The sequence below is a fragment of the Natator depressus genome, chromosome 5, assembly GCF_965152275.1.
Source record: "Natator depressus isolate rNatDep1 chromosome 5, rNatDep2.hap1, whole genome shotgun sequence".
Lineage (NCBI taxonomy): Eukaryota > Metazoa > Chordata > Testudines > Cheloniidae > Natator > Natator depressus.
Genome location: NC_134238.1, coordinates 94,276,681 through 94,301,132, shown reverse-complemented (window position 1 = coordinate 94,301,132; position 24,452 = coordinate 94,276,681). Strand labels below are relative to the sequence as shown.

General features: G+C 40.1%; 1 protein-coding gene across 3 annotated transcripts in view; it reads left to right on the top strand.

The window, feature by feature from the left end:
* The window catches only part of PCSK5 (proprotein convertase subtilisin/kexin type 5), a 303,081-nt gene that overhangs the window by 249,680 nt on the left and 28,949 nt on the right, over window positions 1–24,452 (top strand). The window contains exons 22-25 of one of the 3 annotated variants that reach the window (XM_074953227.1): window positions 2,330–2,466; window positions 5,504–5,707; window positions 6,065–6,133; window positions 23,244–23,286. In XM_074953227.1, coding sequence (XP_074809328.1) covers window positions 2,330–2,466; window positions 5,504–5,707; window positions 6,065–6,133; window positions 23,244–23,286 — 453 coding nt within the window. Of the gene's footprint in view, window positions 1–2,329; window positions 2,467–5,503; window positions 5,708–6,064; window positions 6,134–6,830; window positions 6,887–18,101; window positions 18,434–23,243; window positions 23,287–24,452 lie in introns of those variants that run through there. The other 2 variants (XM_074953228.1, XM_074953229.1) reach the window with 2 other exon arrangements.

Sequence of the window (24,452 nt, the reverse complement as noted above, 5' to 3'; positions counted from 1 at the left end):
TACACCGTGACCAGGGCAAGAGAGGGTCTCTCTTTACTGGGCTAGCTTTGTTGATAAAAATCAGTCTTAGTCTCCTGAACAGAGATAAAGTCTACTGGATGCCACATGTAGGTGTGCGAGTGTCTCTCTTTCCAACCATCTGGAGTTCTTAACTCTTCCCCATTGATCCTATATGTTTGTTCCTAAACTTTTTCAAAGGAAGCATTCCGGGAACTGCTTATTTATGGGGCACTGCTGGAGAACTATTTTGCACTGAGTGAGCAAACCAGTGGCATAGCTAGGAGTGGAAATTTGGGTGGACCCTGACTTTCAGGTGGACGGGCAATGACAGACTGTGCTAGCTCAGCTTCTCCCCCAATGCCACGCCCTCTTCCTAGCCCTGGTACCCCCAGACACAGGGCTTCACCTGCCGAGCTGGGCATGCACATGGGGTAGCTCAGAAAATGGCAAGGTAGAGCTGCCAGAGCGTAGCTTTCTGAAGGGCGGGTGCCATGCAAAATTCCCTTGGTTTCATTAGCAATGCAATGCTCAGGTCATATTCTTCAAAGTTTTGCTACAGGCTCTTCACATTTCACATAACTGAGATGTTGGAACCAATCAGAGGCAAAGATACGAGTACACACTACCCAGTTTGTGTCCACAAAGCCGTGGTTTTGCCATCACAGCCATGTTTGTCCATCCCCACAAGTATCAACATTGCAAATCAGGGTACTTTTGAGATGATTTCTAACTAAAAGACCATTGGACAAATTGTCCTCAAATTCTGCAGAAACAATCTCCCTTCAGAACAAATCTGGATGATTGTCACACCAAACCAGGGGTGAAAGTAAAACGCAGCTCTTACCAGTATGGGGCCACTCTGCCCCCCCCAAAGGGCGTGGCCTTGGGCAGAACGGGCGTGGCTGGGGGGGTCAGTGTCCCCCAACCAGTCCATCTGTGCTCCCTGGCCCGCGTCGCCCGGGGCTCCAGCGGCAATTTAAAGGGCCCAGGGCTCTGGCCAGCACTGCTGCAGTAATGGTAGTGGCAGTCAGAGCCCTGGGTCCTTTTAAATTGCAGCCCCGGGGCAGCTACTTCTTTTGGCCCCCCCAATTAGCAGCTGGGGGGGGGAGGGGGCAAAAGGGGCAGCGATGTTAAAGCTTTAATATCGGTGCCCTTTTTGCGCCCCCCCCCATCGGCGGCCCTGCTGGGTCGTCACTGCCCCTTTTGCGGCGCCCCCCCCAATGACTTTAAAGTCAGTGTTATGGGCCGGTACTGGCAGCTACATTTTACCGGTGCGCCGTACCGGCCCATACCCTCTTACTTTCACCCCTGCACAAAACCAAAATTACAGGGGCACAAAATAGGGCTCTATAATGGAACTTGGTTGCTATCATAATATGGAGAAACTACTGTCCTGAAATCAGTGCTAAGAAAGTAAGGAGTCAATCCTTAATTGTCCTGTTAAACACATATCAAGATCGGGCTTTACATATATAAATGCCAGTCCAGTCAAGGACTTAAGCACAGAAGTACATGAGGCCATACAGAGTCCTCTCCGTTATTTTCCTTAGCTGTATTTAAGACATCTTGAGGTTCTAGCCCACTTCTTCAACTTTTTCTTTCATATATCTTTCTCCATATTTACTCAAAGGCCACATCGTTATAATATGTATCCTTTCCCCTTATTAAGATTAAAACCATTAAAAATAAAATAATTGCAAACCTGGGCCAGTTATGTTGCTACTACATTCACTCAGTTCTTTCAGACTCATCAACAAAGTTTTGGAGAAGAGGAGTCATTAGCCAGCAATAAAAAGTATTCAACAATAACCCCCATAGGATTCAACAATAATCCTCACATGGGGACAGCCCCTTCAGCCCCAATCCTGTGAAGATTTACACAAATGTTTAACTTTATGCACTATGAATAGTCCCATGGGCAGTTCAAAGCAAATCTTTAAAGTGAAACAAATAGAAAGCTTTGACAGAGGCCTAGATTTTTTCACAGATAACTTCTGTGACAGAAACATGTTCTTGGCTTCTTTGTAACAGACATGAGGAACATTTCAGAGCTTGCGGTACAGAGACATCAAGATAAGTGATTTTCTGTGGGGGAAAAAAGTCAAACTCAAATCTGAAGTATAAGATTGAAGTTAAAGGCTTAGCTGGCCTCCCACTTTATCTTACCAAATATTGTAAAGAAAATCAAAGGGAAATGAAAAGCAATGTGCAAAGAATATAAGTAATAAATATAACTGGGTGAGGGTGGACGTTTTCTTTGGTTTTTTTAAAGATGAAGAAACAGCTATAGACTTTAATTGTGGTATTTTGCCTCTCTCTGCCACCACAGATTTTTTGATGACGGACAGTGTGTGCTGCAATGCCCCACAGGGAAATTTGAATTTAACAACCAATGCCATTTGTGCCATCATACCTGCAGAGCTTGCAGTGGAAGTGAACCAAACAAATGTACTGCTTGTGGTACAGGTAAGTCAGATTTCTTCTTACAACTCTTTCCTTCGCCTCTTAATTTCTCTGTGCCTCTGCTCTCAGGACCTAATCCTGGCCATGTTGATGTCAGTGGAACTTCTGCCACCGTTTCGGGCTATCCTCATGATTTAACTCAGTATAATGTCCTGGAATTCAGTTTGCAAGAAAAACACTTGAAAATACAGATGTATTCTGTTCTTCTTGTGTCAGTTCATTATTTGGCCAACAAAGACAGCCTAATGTATTTGGAATTATGCCTGTCTTTAGAGAGGCAAAAATAAAAATGTTTAAAAAAGGAAATGTTTTTGGTTGAATAAAATAGAAAACCTAAGTTTGGAAATAGAAAAGCTGCACTAGGCAGTCTAGTCTACCGTGGAAGCCTTTTTGTGCTAACCCAGACAAGAAAAAAGTCTGCTCTTTCATCACAATTCACTTAAACAAAACATGTATAATAGCCACAATAGCTTCATCTTCGGTCTGCTTCTAACTGCCCCCCTGCCTGGAAGAAATATATTAAATTATATTCAAAGGTGAGCCATGTGTCAGAGTCATGAAGCTCAGATCCAGATTCTGACCCAAGTCTGAACTTTGCCACAACTGGCGGGGGTGTGTGTGTTCTAATTCAATGTTCTAGCTTAGGCACATTACAGAGGTAGATTCAAGCCTGACTCCAAAGTCCAAACTTCAACCAACTTTGGTAGGAATACATGTATGATTCAGCTCTGGTGCTCTTGATTAGCAGTGAAACATGTATGTTTCAAATAGTTATTACAGTGAGAATGTGTAAGTCTCAGAAAATGCTGCTCTTCAGGAGCTAAGAAGGACACAACAGTAACAGTCATTGCAGTACAAGGTAGATAATAGGAGTTATGGGATCACCAGGATCCTGTCTAAAGCAGACTTAGGTCAGATGCAGATGTACAGAGAACCCACTTCCACATTCCTAAAGAGAATGCTACCATCCACACAAAAGGAATCTAACCTCTTAACAAATGTTATCATTATACAGATTATATTTAAACAGACAATACAGGGAATTCCATGATCTAAGGAATTCTTTTTAACTTTGAAATTACAGTAGAGCATGGTAGATTTCTCCAAAGTACTGTACATGAACATGTGTTAGTTTTGTGGCGGAATAGTCTAAAAAGTTACTGAAAGTAAAGAGTATTCAGCTGCTGAAAAGACAGGAATGGATTATGTGGCTTTGTCACAATATTTTCTTGAATACCGTTTTCCTGACAATATCTTACTTAAACCACAATTTTATGTTGTCAGAAGTACTGAAACTCTATGAACCAATGGGCAAACAAGCAGCTACAAGACTTACACATATAATTCTATAAACCTGTTGGTATTTCTAATTATCACTTATGACTAAATGAGCAAGCAAAACTTACACCATCATAAATTCAGAAAAGCTTGACAGGAGCGCTGAATTAGCTAATACAGCCAGACTGTGCAAGTAACACAGGCCATTGCCCTACCAAGTGGCAGTAACACAGCACAAGGCTGCTGTAAGGACAAAGGTATCTGAATCACTTGCCTTGACAGGCTTAACATCTCTCAAGTGTAGATGATCTTCCAAAGAACCTCTCTTTTCATTAGGTATTATTTTCCATTAAGATCCCCAAATACTAATTGAATAACATTTTTTATAAAATAATTAAGTTAAATTGTTATTCATTGTTCTTGATGGACTGACTTGGAGTATTGATAAGGGAATATGGAGCCTTTCACTTCTAGGAAGCCAGTTCAAATTCAGACCAGGTTGGTAGTGACCCAAAATCTTTCGCATCTGATTGACACTTTCATGGCAAATGTGAAATACATGGGTCAATGGTCTCAGTCCAGTTCTCAATACATAGATGTCTACATCACAAAAAACACTATTACAATACGTACTAATTGGTACCCACATTGGCAGTCTCATTCAAGAGGCTGAGACCAAATGGACACAGAGGCTGAGCCACACTTTTACCCCTATAGGCAGTATCTGCTTGTCAGGATCACAGCAGTGTGGGAAAAAGCTTGCACCGCTGCTGCCCATTCTGCCCCTATTCTAGGCAACAATACAGAACTTCCATCTCTATGGGCACCCAGAGAGGCAGACACCATGATAACAGTCACAGTATCAGGACCTGAGTAGACTAGAATCCATTCTGCAACTTTCATGAATAACCAAAATTCACACACAAAAAATAAAAGAGTATCAATGCCTCTTTTTATAGCAGAGCAACTACCCATTAGTAATAGTTTAGGTTCTGTCTGTAGCTTCAAAAATTGTCATGGGGAAAATATTGATGCAACATAATACATTTAGCACAGTAATAATAGTATTGTAAGGTGACTTGTAAAGAGCTCCCTTCACTGCAATGCAAAACGCCCTGAGTCATACCTGCTTTCACGTGGTGGGTGGGGTGGACTGAGGGAAGAGGTTTCACTGCTGAAATGAGTCTGTGGCGTAGACCTGGGAGGGCTTTCATCTAGTAGACCTGCCAGTTTTTACCATCAAACACTAGAGATCACCGGTGCTTCAATATAAAATAGACAAGCTTACACTTCTAAATTCAATTCAGAATCCAAACTTTCAAGATTCAGAGTAATCAGGATGAAGATTCCAGTGAAGATCCAAGCTTCCCCAAAGTTGAAGTGAAAGATATCCGAGTTTAGGGAGGGGCCTCTCCTGTCACACCCAGATGTGTTGAGGAGAATTCGGGGTGAGAGTCCCAATCATGGAAGCTTCTCCATCCATATTTGAGGATTGTGGGGGTGTTTATAATGTTTGTGCACTTGAAATAACTATTATGAAAATTTTAGTGCCATAATTTCCCAACACTGTGGAAAGTGTTGGATACAGATCCTCAGTTGGTGTAAACGGGTGAAATAATTTCATTACCTTCAATTGAGCTACACTGATTGACCATCAGCTGAAGCTCTGGTGTTCAGTGTTAACACTACTTTTTCTGCCTTAGCTAAATGATGTCTCTTTTACTGCTGACCTATTTCCTCCCACTGTGTTTCTCCTGCACAGACAAGAGAGGAAAAAAACGCTTCCTGTACATGGGAGAGTGCAGAGAGAGCTGTCCACGAGGCTACTACCATTCAGAGAAGAACAGCGCTTGTCTGTCTTGCTTAGAGCAGTGTGAAATGTGCCTCGACTCCACCCAGTGCAACAGATGTTTCAAAGGATATTACCTATCTGATAACAGGTGTCTGAAGCACGAGTGTAGGGAAGGTAAGCACCCACCAGCAGGAATAATACCCCTGGGGCCAGATTCTCAGTTGAAAATCTGGCTCTTGTTTTCTGATACACAAAAAGACCAAATCCTAAGGTCCTTAACTCAAGTTCTGGTTCCCCTCTCACATGTATCCATGTAAATTGGGAGTCAGTCCCTTGAGGTGTATGGAGTTATGCAAGTGTAAGTGGGAGAAGAACCATACTGAGTTAAAATGAGTGATTCCATGTATGAGTAGTACCCTTAGGGCTTGGCCAGATTGATACATTTATTTTCGGTATCCCAGCTGAATGCTTTAAATATTGACCCTTCATTTTGCTAGAATTAACTCTAAACTTGAAATCGTCAATGCGCAGGTGAAGTGGAGGACCCTAACTCTGAAGACTGCATACCATGTGCAGATGGATGCCGGAGTTGTCAGCTGGGTATGTGTTGTTTTTATGTGCCATTCCCCTGGTAGTTTCAATTGGGGATATGTTATTCCTTTTCATCTCTGATCCTAAATCCTTGGGTGGGGTTAATGAGCACTGTTCATTCTGTCCCAGAGCAAGCTGCATTTCAGATCATTTGATTCTTGAACACAGAGCCATAGCATGCACTATACATTGAGAATTATGTTTACCTAATTCCTCTTATGATACTCTTCTGAGATAGGTAAGTATTTGTACCACAACTAAGAAGTTTTGTGAATTTCCCAAAGCTACAAAAAGAGTTAATGTCAGAACCAGAATTAGACCTCAGCCATTCTAGGCCTGAGCACAGACCACTAGACTATTTCTCTTCTTTAAAGAAACATCTGTAAAGTCAAACTCCATTACAGGGCAATTTACTTCTGCTGAGCTTCAGTGTCTCAAAAATTGATTAATACTAGTAATTTTTCATGAGGAGAAAGAAATGTGTCTCCTACTCATAATGTGGTTCTGTCAGAATGTTTGACATCCTCAAATAAATACCATCTACTCATTCCAGAACAGTTAATTCTAATCTGCCTTATATTCATTCAAATGGAGACAGACAACTCATCACTATTTTTGGCCCTTGGGCATTTCTTTTGGAGACTTAAATGTTGAAAAGATGTTGCAGTTAGTTTAATTTATCTGGCTTTAATACACTTGTGTTCAGAAACCTGACTTCATCATGGCTATGCTGACAGAAGTACAACAGAAGAATCTATGACCCAGGGACTGAAGGAGAACAGGGTGACCCAACAGGAAGACAAAATAGTGTCCAAGAGGGGATTAATGAGACATGATGAGGAAATTCACATCACAGAAAGGAACTGTTTGCTGTCAAGCAATTTCCAGAAGTTAAATGAAAGGAAAGTATACAGGGCCAAATTTTACACTAATTAAGTTGTTATAAATCTGGAGTAACTCTACTGCAATCAGCAGAGTTACTTTGAATTTATAGTGGTATAAACAAAAGAGGATTTTGCCCTAGTGTCTTTCAGCAGTCCGTATTCAAATGTGTTAAAATTAGAGATGGCCCTGCATCACAAACTCTAGATCCAGATGTCAACAAGTTTCCACAGTTCGGGGTTATTCATATCTGGCACTTTGGTTTGGCCAAATCCCTAGTTAAAATTCTTGCTTTGTAACACTAGCTACAGCAGTAGATTGTATGGAGCCATCTAGAGCAAAGTGAATATTGAAAGAGGTATCGTCAAACATTCATTAAAAGAAAATTCATGAATGCACTCCCACCCAAAGTATTCACAGCCACCTTGAGTTACTGTTTTCAAGCTTGCATGCATGTGATCATGATATTTTCACTTTTTTGCAAAAAAATAAATACCCATACAAATATGTATTCATACAAATGTTTTCACCACAAGTGACTTATTCAAGCCCTCCAGTTCTTAATTGTTCAGTCATTTATAAATGAGCAAACATAATAGCATGTGACTTAGGTGACCAGTTACTCAGTATAAATATTATCAAGTCCAACAACTTCTTTCATGACTGTGGATGTTCCTTTGGCAATGGAATGTGGTTCTGAAAAGTCATTGCACCGTGACCCCCTTGTGCCAACAAAAATTACTACATGACCCTGGGCGGAGATCGACAGGAGTTCAAGCCTGCCGTCCCAGGCTGAAACCCTTGGGCTTCGGCGTCAGCCCAGGGTGGCAGGGCTCGGGCTTCATCTTCAGCACCAGGCCACAGTGAGTGTAACGCTGGATCTGGCGACCCCATTAACATGGAGTCCCAACCCACTTTGGGGTCCCAAACCACAGTTTGAGAAGCACTGTAAAAATGGAGGCAGGAGGGAAGGATTCAATATGACTGTGTGCACCTTTCGTAAGCTTGCAGTCCTACTCCACACAAACTCCCTACTTGCTGTGAGGTTGGCTAGAAGAGCAGTGAGAGTGGAGAATCTGCTGCTATGCAAATCCTCCTGATCATGGATAACTGGGAAACAGAAAAAGGGGCTAAAGTAGTTGGCAAATGGGACACCCTATTCTAATGTCATTCATCTCCTAAATATAAACTCACCACTAGGCTTGCTTCCCTTCTGACTCTGATACCTTTGAAGTTCTGATTTAAATCGGTTTCCAAAAGCTCCAATCAAAGCTTGAGACAATTGGCAAGAGTCAGGCAAATTCAGGATCAATTTTCAGCACAGACCTAAGGTCAGAAGTGTTCAGGGTGCAGAAAGTTTGGTTGGAATTCCAGAAAATGTTTGTGATTTCTGGTTAAGATGGATGCACTGACAGAACAGTGGATATAGTTATTTTAAAATGCTGCCACTGGATTTTAAACTGAAGCACAAAAGCAGGCAGGAAGCAAGATCCTGAACAGATTTCAAAAGTTATCACGTGTCCCTACAGTATAACATTATTTTTAAGTTCTAGATATAATATAAACTGGACAGAGCTGCTGGGAGGGGTTTTTTTTTTTGCTGTTATTAATTGGTTAGATTTTGGCTGCATCATTAGCTTAGTTTGCAGCTAAGACAAATGAAGGAAGAGGGTTCTCATATCTGATCAGAATGGATAGACTAGAAGATACCTCTGAGAGCAAACAGCTGGGCCATGCTGCTCTGCCTAGCCAAAAGTGGTTTCTGATGGCAAATGCTGTAAAAACATCCGAGGGCCACAAAAGACACAAAACAATGAAATGTTATGTCTGCTGGCAAAATACTGAATTTGATGCATTTGTATTCATCCAAAAATGCCAGATATAACTTTTCCTTTCTGAAGCATGATCCTGCAGTCTTTACTTGTCTTGGACATATCTCCCCTCTGGCAACACTAAGAAATTTTGCCTCAGATCTGGGCATAATGGTATTTGGGGCACTCTCAGTCAGCAGTACACTAGGAGTTTCTGGGGATAAACAAATCTCCTTTCTAGAAAATAGTGTAATAGCCCAACTAGAATTAAAGTTATATCATTTTCTTCCCTAAAAAGATATGATTCTTAATATGTAAATAGATATAGATACATTTTATTTAGATATACAAAAAGATTCAGACTCTTCTGTGAAATGAGTAATGATACATATCTTTTGTTTAGTCTTTTGAGATCTATGGATGAACACTGGGTTGTGAGTGAACCAAAGCTTTTATTGACTGCAGGATGACTTATAGGAACCTAATGAAATAAGAAAGCGAGATACATCACAAACACATTGTAATAAGCTTGTTGATTGATGGATTTGTTACCTTCAACAAATCACAAGGGTTTAACTGATTTTTTTCTTTTTATAAACTGTGATTCTTTGGTAATGCATGTAATTTCAAATATACTCAATAGGGTCAGCTTAATTACGATAATTGAAATTAGTGTGTAGCTAGTAGTCTGTGGGCAGAATTCTTGCTTGCCACAACTTGGGTCTGCTGTATTTCTATCTATCTCTGTTTACCTTTATCTGTGACCAGACATAAATTATAAACCTTCTGGTAGCTAATAATTTATGTCTTGACTGACCTATATCAGCAATCTCTTAGTCACAGTTGATGACAAGTGATCAACAAAGATAAATGTAATATTTCAGGATCAAACTTTACCCTCAGTTTCTGTTAGCTATTATACTTCAGTAGCTTAGTTTTAGGACCTGGTGAAGGTAACGTAGCAGGAGAGGGTAGGAAAGATCTTGAGGAAAGTCGAGGAAGCGATGAATGGATTGGCTCAAAGAAGGTGGTAAGCAGATGGACCTTGGTGCCTTCTCAGACGGATGAAGATGGCAGATGCTTGCACAATAACCCGATCCCCAGTGTTGGGATATGGGGAAGAAGCAGTCTAGTTTTAGGAATAGAGAAGTCACTTAACTTCTCTCTGCCTCACTCTCCACATGTCAAAGGATGTATTGACACTTACTTCTCTCACAAAGGTATTCTGAAACTTAATTAATGATAATAAGCCATTTTGAGAGGAAAAGTATTGATGTTATTAAAACAGATACAGCAGTGATAAGGCAAGAGACACTGTTACAGACCAGTCAGCCATTTATAGGAAAATGCTCCAAAAAGAGACATTACTAATAATGCATTTAGGGTGCACCGGTATCAATGAGAGCTACAACTGCTAGGTATCATGCAGTGTATTGTGAAATCCATATTTTTAAATAGCCATTTTTACTGAGACCTAGAAAGCAGACCCATAGTCTTAAGCCTAATTCTTATCCTAGTGCACAACACTAGTAAATAACCTGGCTGAGCGCTAGAGAATTCTGCAGGTGCAGTGGAGACGGGCTCTTTCACCAGGCCATGTATTATGGCAACTACTGCAGCCTCACTGCTATAGAAAACCTACATTCATACTGAATCCTCATCTTCCCACCGAGTGGGGGTGGGGGTTGGTCCTGTAACAACACTGGAATAATATGCGGGAGTTAAAGACTCTCCTTTTTTTGCCATCATCATCTCTGCTGATTCCTGGCTGGCAAACATGAATCCTCTTGTTCTCTGCTTCACTACACTGAATGGTGGCAGCTCACAGAACAATGGTTACTATTATGCCACCAAACACGTAAATAAATTTTAGGACTGGTGCATTGTGTATCGTGGTATTTCCTGTTTCTGCGATTCCCTCTTTGATACTGCAAGTGGGTCTTACATGAGAACTGTTGCTGCTGCCTGATGGCAGTGGCATAACAGACACATTTGCTAATTTTAATACTAAGAATACTATCCAGCTAATAAGCCTACCTCTGTGGATGCTATCTAAGAAGCCCTGAAACACAGAACCTGAGGCACCTAATTGTGTGTCTCAAGTTCCCTGGCCCAGGCAATGTGGTTCTTACAATTCATCCTAAATCTCTCGTGGAGCCAGAAATGAAGGAAACGATGTCAGATGTAGCCAGTAGCGTCAAATATGACATTGGAGAAATCCCCTGAGCATGCTCCATGAGCTGCTGACAAGAATGTATGTGTTATTACATTAGAAATGCTGCTGTGTCACAGAGACAGACTTTAGAAGAGAGGAGAAGGTATTAAAAGATCTCTCTGCTTTGGCAAACAGGCACAGACACCAAGTCGCTCTTTCAGGCAGTAATTCAGGCTAGAGTTGGACTATTTGTAACAGATTGTAGCTATGGAGCCTGCAATTTTTGCCCTTCAAAAGATCAAGTGGAGGGTTGTTTGGGAGAGGGGAGGGGAGAAAGGCAGAGGGGTAAAGTGAAAGAAGCTGCAAGACAGGGTGGGGAGAGCCTCAGCCTGCAAAGACTTCAAGCTCCTCCCCCCATGAGCACAAGGTCCAATAGTGCAATCCTAGGTCTCATTTACCTCAGGGAGCTGGCCCTTTTAGCCTTAACCCACACTGGAAACTAGCCATTGAGAGCACCAGCAATTAGCATCACACTCCTCACATGCCTGATACCCATCTCCTGCATAACACATTCCCTAAGGTCATCAAGTCAAATGTTGCTCCTCCCCTCAGCATCTGACAGATGCACTCTGTCCTCCCTAAAGAACTCAGGCCCATTTTATCAGCTATCATCATGCCCCACCCCTCAATTCCCAAAATTATCCTGGCTACCTCATGGTTCACATTTTTTTCATGTTCTGTCAGAGTGGGCTGGTTCCATCCCCTACTGCACCACACACACCTTGCGAGCATTTCTGACCAAACCAATTGAGTGTGACTCTATAACTGGATAAATCAGCTCTGCATCTCTGTGTATCATAATCCTTAAATCTAATCCAGTGCAATTCCCAAAATCATTTTCACCAAGGTGGGTGAACATCAGGTGACTATAGCTTAGACATCAATTAGTGCAACCAAGGCATGTGCTGGACCTAGCACCTCCCCTGTCTACCAAACTATCAAAGGCAAATGACTTCAGTCTCAAAGCTCAGTTGTGATCCACCTGCTGACCTGGCCACCTGCATGTGGGCCCAATGCACAATACAATGCCCACAGACCCAGACCTGAACCTTCCTCCCGATGTCTCTTGCAATTGTAAATAACAAGGTTAATGCAAATCGTGGCACACCTAGAGATGAACAAAGCCAGAAATGCACACTAGCCTGCAACAAGAAATTAAGCCTGAGAGGCACCCTGAAATCATGGAGGAAATCAATCCCAGAGCACCAGGTATATTGCATATCCCATTGCTCGAAAGTCAGTGATGGACCATAAGCACTGGAGTCCTTCTTGATCTCTGAATTCTCTAACTTTCACCAAACCAACCATTCAACCAGAAAGTCAGGGGAGCAATAGAGGTTGGAAGGGTTTGTTTTTTTTCCTGTTTGTAATAATCCTAAAATTTTCATGAGCCAAGACTTCACAACTTTCCTTGTGTTCCTTTTGTTATTCTTGTCATTGGATCACATTTGATTTTTGATGAAAGGGCGTGTACCATCCACTCCCAGACTCAGAGCTTGCTTCACTGTCTCAGTTTCTCCAGGTTCTTTTAAAAACAATGAATTTTAAACTTTCTTCAGAGATCTACCCTAGCTCTTCAGAAAGTGACTGTGCTACGTCTCCTTTAAGGTCAACAGAGTTACTCTGATGGAACTGCAGAACGTGGCTCATTTTATTTCACTGTTTATAGAGTCTCTGAAATTAGTATAAGTAAAGATGCCTGCAGAGCTGGAAGGTACTGATGGTTTGTATTTTTAGTTATATTCTATGTATGAAAATATAGCCCATAGGATACATACTTTATTTTCAACCAGCCAGTGCACTCCCATGGGAGAATGGCCAGTGGATCCATGAGCTCACCAATCCGTCAGCCCCTCGGCTAAGTTACTTCCCTTCACTTCCATAAACCCTTCCACAGCTATCGTATGAAGGAAGCCCCTGCATAACTGCGTGCTATGTCCTGTTGGAGTGTTTATCCCTAAACAGATGCCTCAAAACCTGCCGACCATCTGTGTAGCAAAACTCTACAAGGTCTCCTGTGCCCAGGTCCCTCCAGGCCTATGGAAAGGGTAGCAGGATTTGCCCCTTAAGACCTTTGCATCAAGAGCTTTTTTCCAATATCACTTCTGAGAACACAGGAACCAGAGCAGCAATACTTACTAATTGGAGTGATCATCAAGGCAAAAAAAAAAAAAGAGAGAGAGAGACAGATGAGCAACTACATTGTTCTCGTTCAAGCATTCTTTATAAGAATAAATACGGAAATACTCTGAGTGGCAGTACTCCTAGAAGAACAAACTCAGGTATAAGCATTTGGGGCCAAATATACAGTTACACCAGTATAAATCTGAATAGCTGTCAAAGGCCATCCAAATCAATCTTGGCTGCAAGGGAGCTAACAAACAGAGAAGGAAGACTGAATCACTTGCAAAATACTCTACAAAGCCATTACACAGAATGAGATGGAGAACAATGGAACATAATGGAGCTGGAGTGAGAGAAAATGTTTTTGGAGAAGATTTAAAGAACCCACGAGATGGCTCAAGGGCAGCACTATGAACAAAGATTCAAGTGTACAGGTACAAACTGGGACTCTGGCTATTGCGTTCTTGATTAATGAATAGAAAGTGATCTAGTTCTCATAGCAACCTAAGAAGCACAAAGCAAAACTTCATTTCTTAAAGATATCTCTGATGATGAATAGGCAAAGACTTTCAAAATACGCAGAATATTACTACAAAGATCCTCTTTTATCTTAGAGTAAATCTTCCTCCAGATGTTAATCTCACAGGATGGGTTTTAGCTTTGCAGATAATAGGTCTTGTCTGCACTGGCTTCTTAAGTGGGAAATGCAATCTGTCCAAAAATAATACCCAGTAAATTTGGAACACTTTTTTTGATTTTCAGCAGTGACATTTCAATGTAGGCAGAACATGAGATTCAAGGATGTTGTCTTTCCAACAGTATCTTCACATGGAGACTTTCCTTAGGTGCTTATAATATTAAACATATCTAATAAGAATCAGTAAATTAAAGACTCTTTTTTGTAGCATTTTATTTCTTCATGAAATAACATTACTGGGTCAATTCATGCTTGAGGAAAGCCTGTTAAGTCAATGGATTTATTCAAGGGATGAATTTGACCTAGACCTTCAGCAGTTTTAGATGCACAGCCTCTTTACTATTTCCAGCTTGGCATCTGCAGAGCTGAAATCATTTTTTAGTATTCACAAAGTAGTTCAGGCTTGGCTCCTCAGCGTGTTGGGGTTTTGGCAAAATCTGAGCCAAATTCTGCTTTCATTTCCATGGGTAAGATTCCATCAATTTCATTGAGTTACAGATTCACAGTGTGACTGAGAGCAGAATTTTACCCTCTGATTATTGGAGGTTTGAAGCCGGATCTTTAGACTCTCGTTAAACCGTTTAACCATAGAATCAGTCTGAGAGTGGGAGGGCAGTCATTGTGTTAGAAATCTGCTTGGCTTTGCAAGGTACAAATGCTCCACTTTAACAGTCTAGCTTAAAAGTTGTGATATGTCAGCAGCCACTTCAAGTCAGAATTCTCTGTAGAAATAAACAATAAAGAAGAGTTTGTTGCTGATCTGTTGCTGGTGTGTTCTGCTATTTCTATGATGTTTATCAAAGAACGAAAACGTATGTAAAATTTAACAATGAACCTCTCAGCAACTTCACCCCAAGTGTTATTCACAAGCACCTACTTCTTTAAACAGTTACAAACAGGTGCAAGCTCTGGGTTTGTGCCTTTGCATAAGGAAGAGCATTTACGGAACCTCTTACTGACTGAAGCAGATGCAAATCTTCTGGGACTATCTGCATATGGAAGGGAAGTTAAATTGTTTATTATGTAAGCCAGGGGTCGGCAACCTTTCCGAAGTGGTGTGTCGAGTCTTCATTTATTCACTTTAATTTAAGGTTTCGCCTGCCAGTAATACATTTTAACGTTTTTAGAAGGTCTCTTTCTATCAGTCTCTAATATATAACTAAACTATTGTTGTATGTCAAGTAAATAAGGCTTTTAAAATGTTTAAGAAGCTTCATTTAAAATTAAATTAAAATGCAGAGCCCCCTGGATCGGTGTCCAGGACCTGGGCAGTGTGAGTGCCACTGAAAATCAGCTCGCATGCCGCGTTTGGCACGCATGCCATAGGTTGCCTACCCCTAATATAAGCCTTGCCATGGCTACACATTTTTGATAGCAGGGGACAGACTGATCCTGCTGCCATTCAAGTCAATGGCAAAACTCCATTGGACTTCTGGAGTGCAAGATTAGGACTGTAGTGTTGCCCTCTGATACCCTTACTAATACTGAGTAGTGCCTTACTCCACCACTAGTCCTATTGACTTCTGTGGAATTATTTGTGGAGTAATGTACTATTCAGCATGATTAAAGGTATCAGGTTTTAGCCCAGTGAGATATGTATTTCTGTACAATACAGTTTTTCTCAAACATGAATGATAGCCCTAACATCTCAATACATATGAAACTCGCTTTAGAAATAATGCACCTATCATATTGCTTGGATTCCTCTCGTTATGTTTCTGAAATACCAAAAACAGACTATAGTTTATACTCTCACCCAAGTTAGACATTTCCCTTTTTATTCTATTTTTATGACTGATAACCTCCAGACAAACCCAAAACCACCATTCTGAATGCTCTGATTTTCAGGTGGTTTATTTCAATGACCCCTGACTAACTACTGCTACTATAGTTGTATTGATGGTGTATACTCTCTGCTTAACCTCTCACTTAGGGGCCTGCTCCTGCTCCCATTGTTGGATTCTTGCCATTAACTTCACCAGGAGTAAGATTGAGCCATTAATTCCTCTCTGTAAAAAAGAGATCAGAAAGTTCTTGTGTGGGATTCATCCCTTGACTGCTAGCAGAAGTACTTGACTGAAGACAAGATATATAGCTATCCCACTGCAGTTTTGGTGTATAACAGTTATATGTAGTTTTGGTTTATGAAACTGTGAAACTACTAACGGTGATATGTAAGCCAACACTTAGATCAGTCTTTGCACCAGATAACTGGAGGATAGTTAATGTAACACCAAAAAAGGTTCCACAGGCAATCCTGGCAATTGCAGGCTGGTAAGCCTAACTTCAGTGTCAGGCAAATTGGAAGAAACTATAGTAAACAACAGAATTATCAGACACATTGATGAACACGGTTTGTTGGGGAAGAGTCAACCTGGCTTTTGTAAAAGGAAATCATGCCTCACCAATCTATTAGAATTCTCTGAGGGGGTCAACACACATGTGGACAAGGATGATATAGTGATATAGCATACCCGGACTTTCAAAAAAGCCGTACCTCACCAAAGGCTCTGAGGCAAAGTAAGCTGTCATGGGATAAGAGGGAAGGTCCTCTCATGGATCAGTAACTGGTTAAATGATAGGAAACAAAGGGTAGAAATGAATGGTCAGTTTTCACAGTGGAAAGAGGGTAATAGTGGTGTGTCCCCCAGGCATCTGTACTGCAACCAGTGCTGTTCGACATATTCATAAGTGATCTGGAAAAAGGGTTAAGCTATGAGATGGCAAAGTTTGCAGATGATACAAAATATTCAAGGTAGTTAAGTCCAAAACTGACTGTGAAGAGTTACAAAGAGATCTCACAAAACTGGGTGACTGGGCAACAAAATGGCAGATGAAATTCAATGTTGATAAATGCAAAGTAATGTATATTGAAAAACAGTCCCAACTATACATACAAATTGATGGGATCTAAGTTAGCTGTTGCCACTCAAGAAAGATCTTGGAGTCATTGTGGATCGTTCTCTGAAAACATTTGCTCAATGTGCAGCGGCAGTCAAAAAAGTGAACAGAATGTTAGGAACTATTAAGAAAGGGATACATACTAAGACAGAAAATATCATAATACCCCTATATAAATCCGTGCTACATCCACACCTTGAATACTGCATGCAGTTATGGTCATCCCATCTCAAAAAAGATGTATTAGAATAGGAAAAGTACAGAGAAGGTCAACAAAAATTATTAGGAGCATGGAACAGCTCCCATATGAGGAGAGATTAAAACGACTGGGACTGTTCAGCTTGGAAAAGAGATGACTCAGGGGGCATATGATAGAGGTCTGTAAAATCATGACTGGTGAGGAGAAAGTGAATAGGGAAGTGTTATTTATCCCTTCACATAGCACAAGAGCCAGGGGTCATCCAATGATATTAATAGGGAGAAGTTTTAAAATAAACAGAGGGAAGTACATACATCTTCACACAACGCACAGTCAACCTATGGAACTCATTATGGGTGACATGTGACAGCCAAAAGTATAACTGGGTTAAAAAAAGAATTAAATAAATTCATGGAGTCTAGGTCCATCGATGACTATTAGCCAAGATGGTGAGGGACACAACCCCAGAACCTCTGACTCCCAGAAGCTGGGACTGGACGACCGGGGATGGATCACTCAACAATTATTCTGTTCTATTCATTCCCTCTAAAAATCTGGCACTGACCACTGTACGAAGACAAGATCCTGGGCTAGATGGACCATTCGTCTGACTTAGTATGGCCATTCTTATGTTCATGTATAACCCATCACATCAGGGGTTGGCACATTTTGGACCAGATTCTTATTTTGCAAAATAGTATAAATCAAATCCATTAAGTCAACTGACCTATTCCACCTGATAGTACTTCCTCCCACTCAACCTCTTCTCATTTCAAATGTCTCCTAAAAATCCAGATCTTCCCTGTTGCTGAAAAACATGAATTTATTATCACTCACTCCTGAGACCCGCTGCCCTCTTAAGCTATGGAACCATTACATGGAACACACTGAGTAACCACGTAATCTTTGTCTTCTCATACCTCATCTCCTCTATTGTTCATTACAACCTTTCCTTACATCATGAGTCAAATTAGACTGTATAATCTTTGGGGCAAAGACCATGTCTTTTTCTTTTTGTTTTGTAAATAAAACCACAGTAATCAAAATTAAAGTTAGTCCTGTGTTATAGCACCATAATTAAGAGCAGAATCTGGCCGCCTCTCTTGCTGTTATACGCTGATGTCCTTTCTCACCTGGCTGGCTCTCAGGTGTCCTGGCCACCCAAAGAAAGGTGAAATGGCGTCAAGAAAAAAAGGAAGAGAAAGAAGATAGAACAGATAGTGTGACAGAAGAGAGAAAGATGAAAAAAGAAAACTGGGACAAAAATGGAAGAAAAAAACCAAACCTTTCACACAACCAGAGACGACCCAAGCAACAAAGCTTGGGTCTGATATTTCCCAAAGTTTGGGGATTGCCTGGGTGCTGTGATTTTGGTTTGGGCCCTCTCTAGTCAACATTCCCATTATGAGAGCAGTGTATGTTTCAGTTGTTTTAACTGAGAGCCAATAAAGTAAAAGTAAAAAAAATTCTAGAGTGGTAAAATATAACTATACTCATCGGTGACACATTAAAGCTTACAGTACTGTTTTCATATTATTTCAATATGCAATAAAACTAGCAATAACTTGAAATTAAGCAATTAAGCAATTACAAAATCTTGATCCTTAAAGGAAGACCATAGTGTAATATCAAATCATTTCTAGCCATTACCTTTGATTAAATTTTAAAAGGAGAGCAAGGGCTTGATAATGCCAGGCGCTGAATACCTCATCTCCCTCTGATTGCAAGAGGAGCTGGGTGTGCTTAATACATTGCAGGCTCAAGGCGAGTCAATTAATTTTTCCTCCAAGCAATTTAATTAAAAAGTGATAGTTAATAAACAAATGGAAAGCTAAAACAAAAAGTGCATAAAATTATACTCACAGTGCATAAAGTTAAGTGTACGCTTGAGTCATTTCAGGATCTGGTTCTAATTTGATGGCACTACTTGAGTGAGTAATTATACTCAATGGGGGAAATTCAGTACAGAGGACCTGTAATGTAAGTAATGTTTCCAGAATCAGACCCCGGCTAAATGCTGTGAACAGACATAATGAAACATCACCAGGATTTTCAAAACACCTTTGGACTTAATTTTTAATATGCATGAACACATATAAATATCTATTTAAGCCTGTATGGTAATATTACAAATCCCTTTCAGTTTAACTTTATTTATTCAAACATAAATACTCCTCCAGCAAAACGCCATTATGCTTGTAACATGAATGTCAGTACTTCTCTTCAGGAATAGAAAAGGCACCAAACAATTTCCTAAACCAGAGAACTACAATTGAAATTAGAGTCTTTGACTTTTGACCAACAGTTAATCTTTTAATGTACTTTTCTTATATCAAAACATAGATTATTTTTACACCAGCTATTATCTCTACTCCAGCCTTATTGTGCTAGAGAAAGTGGGAGGCGGGGAGGAAGGAATCAGTTGGTTACAAAGAGGGAGGGAAACCAACTCTAGGTGATGTATACTTAGCTAACGTAACAAAATCACAAAGTCAATGAAGTCAATGGGAGTTGTGCACACATAACTGAGGGCACAATCTGACCATAGATTTGAATGGGTTAAATCCTGCTCCCATTGTAATCAATGGGTGCTTTGCTTTTGGCTTCAAAAGAAGTGGGGTGAGTACCACTAGAATTGGAAATAACACTGATAATATCAGGATAATATGCAGATCAATCATTAGTAGTCACATGCCAAAAAAGATTCCTGAAACCGGAGACCTGTACTGGTTTGCTTACTCTCTGGAGACCCAGACCTTTTATAGCTACCCACATGGATGTTTAAATTCAGATTGAATATGATGTGAACACATGGACATCCATCTCAGAATCCTTTCATGTTTGTTTTAGCTAAGAATTGAGCCTAGTATTAGTCTAGCAAGTTTTCAGGGAGCCATGTTTGAGAAGAATTTAATTCAATAAGTTCTTCCAGAATAGGGTCTCTCTCAAAGATGGTTTCAAACAACTTGGAAGATATAAAGCAGGATCTGTATTGAATGGCTAATTCAATATTACAGGATTATGTGTGAGCCATGTTTTATTTCTGCCTGCCATCAGATAAAATTATAACTTTTGGATTTCTTTCTTATCCAAGGTCCATAGCATATTAACAATTTTAACTCAGAAGCTTTAGCTGCCCAACTATAGAACAGTAAAGTATCCATTTTAATTGGCATAATTTTCAGACAACAAATAATGTTGTAGCAAGTTCTAACAAATGATTTAATGGAGTGACCAAATCAATAGACAAGTGTACTCGGGTCACACTGGTTTAACAAAGGCTGCAAATCTGAATATATGATTGGATCCTCCAATAGTTTTAACTAGAAAAAAATGAAAGAACTGAGATGAGTATGACTTTACCCCTGACAGTATAACCCCATAATTTCCTCTGAATGACAAAAAAAATTAATAATTAAATGATTAGTGTGTTTTCAGAGGGGTCGTTATCTCTAGCTACAGTTCCAGACATGCATTCCCTGTAATAATTTTCTTTTTACAGTTTGATAGATAGTAGCTCAACAGCCTGCTGTAGAAGTCCCTCTGACAGGTTGTGGTTCCCTGCTATATAGTTACACAAGGAGAGGAGAGGAGACATAAGTATCTACTGAAAGATGTGAACAGAAACCAAGTTCTCAAAACCTTCCATAGCAATGATGATCAACACTGACCCTTTTTATATCCATTCTTTTGTCATGTATACAATTACTGGGCCTATTCCTGTGAGTTGCTCAGTAACTTTCCCTCCCAATAGAGTAAACAAGCATTGAGGGTGCTCAGCAAATTATGATATCAGAGAGAAATGGCAAAAATACATAACTCTGTTTGCCAGTCATTTCAAAGGGAAGACAAAACATCTGTAAGTTTTGCTTTGACCTCCTTGAATCATGATACACTCTTCTTCCGGCTTTAGCAGTTTGAAAATCTGCCAACGGATCTCACCCTGGAGGCCTCCATATAGGATTCAAACCCAAACACCTTCCAAATGAAACAGTCTAAAGTTAGCTTTTCCCAAAGATGGATATAGCCTCCTGACAAGGTATTTACTATTAGCACATCCACCTTCACAGGAATGTAAGAAGCTGGAGACTAGCACTGTTTCAGGAAGGGTTCCCTTTTTATCCTTGAATACGCTCTTGCCTGACAAGATCAAGAATGGAATGCTCTTTAAATATTCATTTTTTTAAACATCTGCCTAAGCAACTAACTTATTTAATGTTCACATTTCTGTTCTCTTTACTAAAAGCCAAAAAAATTCTATGTTTGTAATTATATTCTCAATTTGTCTAGGAGACACCTATTTAGGCAATGCCAAATATAGGTAACAAAAGAAAGAACTAAAAGTGGATAATCAAGAGAGACCACTTTCTCCAGAACATCCCACGGAGCCAGGGAAAATAGAGCTCCTATACATGAAAACAAATTAATATACTCCTGAAAGGGAGAGAGCATCTGAAGACTTTGGAAGTAAAACTCCAAGTGATCCCCACAAATTCTCAGAATGTTCTTGAGACAATACCTATCTGTTTCTATCAATGACTTCTTGGGACTGGTGGTACCTCACCTGAAATATTAACAACAAACCCAAATATCTGGCATCCTGATATTCTGTACATGAGTATATACACACTAGCCTACCCTGATTTATCATAAACCTCTGTGCCAAGAAGAAATGTCATATACACTAGAAGGGAAAACAAACAACTTTAGAAAATGTCTTTGTGAGGAAATTTCCTTATAGAACTCATTACTGGTCTCAGAAACCATGCAAAAGAAACTCTGGGCAAATTAAATACCTTACATTGAGGATAAAAATGTAGAGAAAGTACTTAAATATTTTAATAGTATTTTCCTTTATCAACATTAGAAAAACTAATCCAAAGAATACTGAAGTAAGTGGTTGCTTTTGTTATTTATTCTGTAAACATGAAGGAGCATATTTACAACAAGCATGCAGTCTTTGTGGGAAAAACCTCACGCTTCAATAATGACTTATCAGGTATATGTGCAAAACAGGTAAGTGTGTGCCTGGCTATTATATGTGCATTTGCAAGGTGCAGTTTATATACAAGGAAATACTGTCAACACGGTTAAAGTAGGGTCATTAAAAATCTGGACCTAAGCATACTGTGAAGTACCAGAAACAAATTTACATATATTTCATGGCAGAATATTTATAAACACACTGGACTTGTGCTGATCTCTTGCTCCAGGTCTGTCTTCACCCCATTCTGGGAATTTAAACACAGCCTTCTTGTAATAGTATTTACAATATTTGTATTTCTTGTTTTAAAATGCTGAAATGTTAGTGTTCCAAATTCTCCAGCCCATTCACAGCTACCGGTGGGTTGCTTAGGTAAGGCAAAGGGCATCAAAACCAGCTGCAACTACCCAGGTGAGAATTCCCTTCATGTGGGAGAGTCCCCAGTGAGTGTAGAGCCAAATATGCCTGCTCCTACACCATGGCCAGGACATAGTTGGTGTGTTAGGAGTATGGAGGGAATGTGACTGGTGCACACCACACTCAGGCAAACTACAGCTGGTGGACAGTCCCTTTGGGACCCCAACTGGACCGCTGGCTGGTTTGAAACAAGACAGGGAATAATGACACCTTGTTGTGTCTGTTCTCTGCTGCACCAGTTGCAAACAGCAGAGAATGTCCATGTTCCAGGAGTAATTCTATCTGACCAATTATCAGAAGCATTCGCACAAACTAGTGTTTGCAGTCTTGTACAGACATTCTTCTAACCCCAAAGACCTGGGCACAAATGTATGTGTGCAAACCCTGATTTGCATGAGTCTGCAGATATGTATTCATGCAAATCATGGTTTGCAAGTTTCAGTGCTTATTTATATTTTTTAAAAGATTGCTTTTTAAAATGTCATGCTGAGAATTTCCCTTTGTAGTAACTAGAATTAGGCCGAAAGCACATTTTGAACAGTGACTTGTGATTATGAGTCTCTAAACTTTTTGATGCCCAATTTAAGACCCTTTGAAGGGTCCTGATTTTCAGAAGATGGGTGCTCAGTGTTTTATGAAGAGCTGGCCCCTTTAAGGTGTCTTAAGTTGGGTGCTCCGAATCACTAGTCACTTCAAAATTTAGGCCAGAATCTGGTTTTGGGAAGAAATTACTTCAAAACTGAAGGGGATTCAGATCTGAGATTCCAGTTCAGGCCCATCTCTCATAACTGCAATATCAGAAAATAATTTATTTTTAAACTTTGCCATGTATAGCATTTTGTTTTTCAAACTAGAGTACCATTTATATAATTTTGTTTTTTAATTCCAGATGACCCAAGAATATGCACAGCATGCGTCCACAATTACTATATGTAAGTTCAACTCTTTTAGTGTCACTACATTTTCTGAACCAAAAACAATGCTCCCAAAGGTAATGGAGGTTATGCCATATCAGTTAGCTTCTAGTTGCTGCTTGAACAAAGAAGGGTGGTTGAAGAACTTTAAAAAGGGGGGGGAAAGATAGGTGTGGGGGAGACTCCCTCAAACCCTAAAGCACAGCATTATCACTTGAGGATACTTAACACCTTGGCCTTAACTCCCACTGACCATAACAAGCGTTGAGGAAATTTATCACCAAGCAGAATCAGGTTGTTTTAGTCTTTTCCTGCTCCTACCTAAGTCAATGGCAAAATCCCAGAGGGAGCAGGTTCATGCCTGACATCTGATATTCAGTGATGGCAATAAACAGATCCAGCACGCTAATGCTGTCAAGCTATTGAGATTAGCAGCCAGTGGCATAACAAACAATAGCCTACCTGTTTACCTTCTTGGGGGAAAGCCTTACTTTATTGAAAATGGCAAGTATCCAGCCTCACATCTGTGTTGAGGAAGTCTTTGTCTTTCGGTACCTGGATCCTGGAAATTTACCAGTTGGCAAATTCCAGGATTAATCCCCATATATGCTACATCTGATATCCACTATCTACAGGGCCCAGTAGTAAGTATTTGCAGTTGTAATTAATTTAATGTTGCAGTTAGAAAATACATATTACAATCCTCAACATTCATGCTGTAGATTAAGTAATATCCAAGATTAAAAACTGGCTGATAGGTCTCAAAATGTAATTGTAAACAAGGAATCATCATTGAGCGTATGTTTCTAGAGGGACTTCAGAAAAGATCAGTTCTTGGCCCTACATTGTTTAACATTTTTATCAATGACTTGGAAGAAAACGAAATCATCACTGATAAAGTTTGCAAGTGACACAAAGATTGGAGTAAATGATGAAGAGGACAGGTCACTGATACAGAGTGATCTGGATCACTTGTTAAACTGGACGCAATCAAACAATGTGTGTTTCAATATGGCCAAATGTAAGGTCATACATCTAGGAACAAAGAATGTGGGCCATACCTACAGAAAGGGGGACTCTATCTGTGGAAGGAGTGACTCTGAAAAAGACTTGGGGGGCCATGGTGGATAATGAGCTGAACATGAGCTCCCAGTGCAACACTGAGATTAAAGGGCTAATGTGAT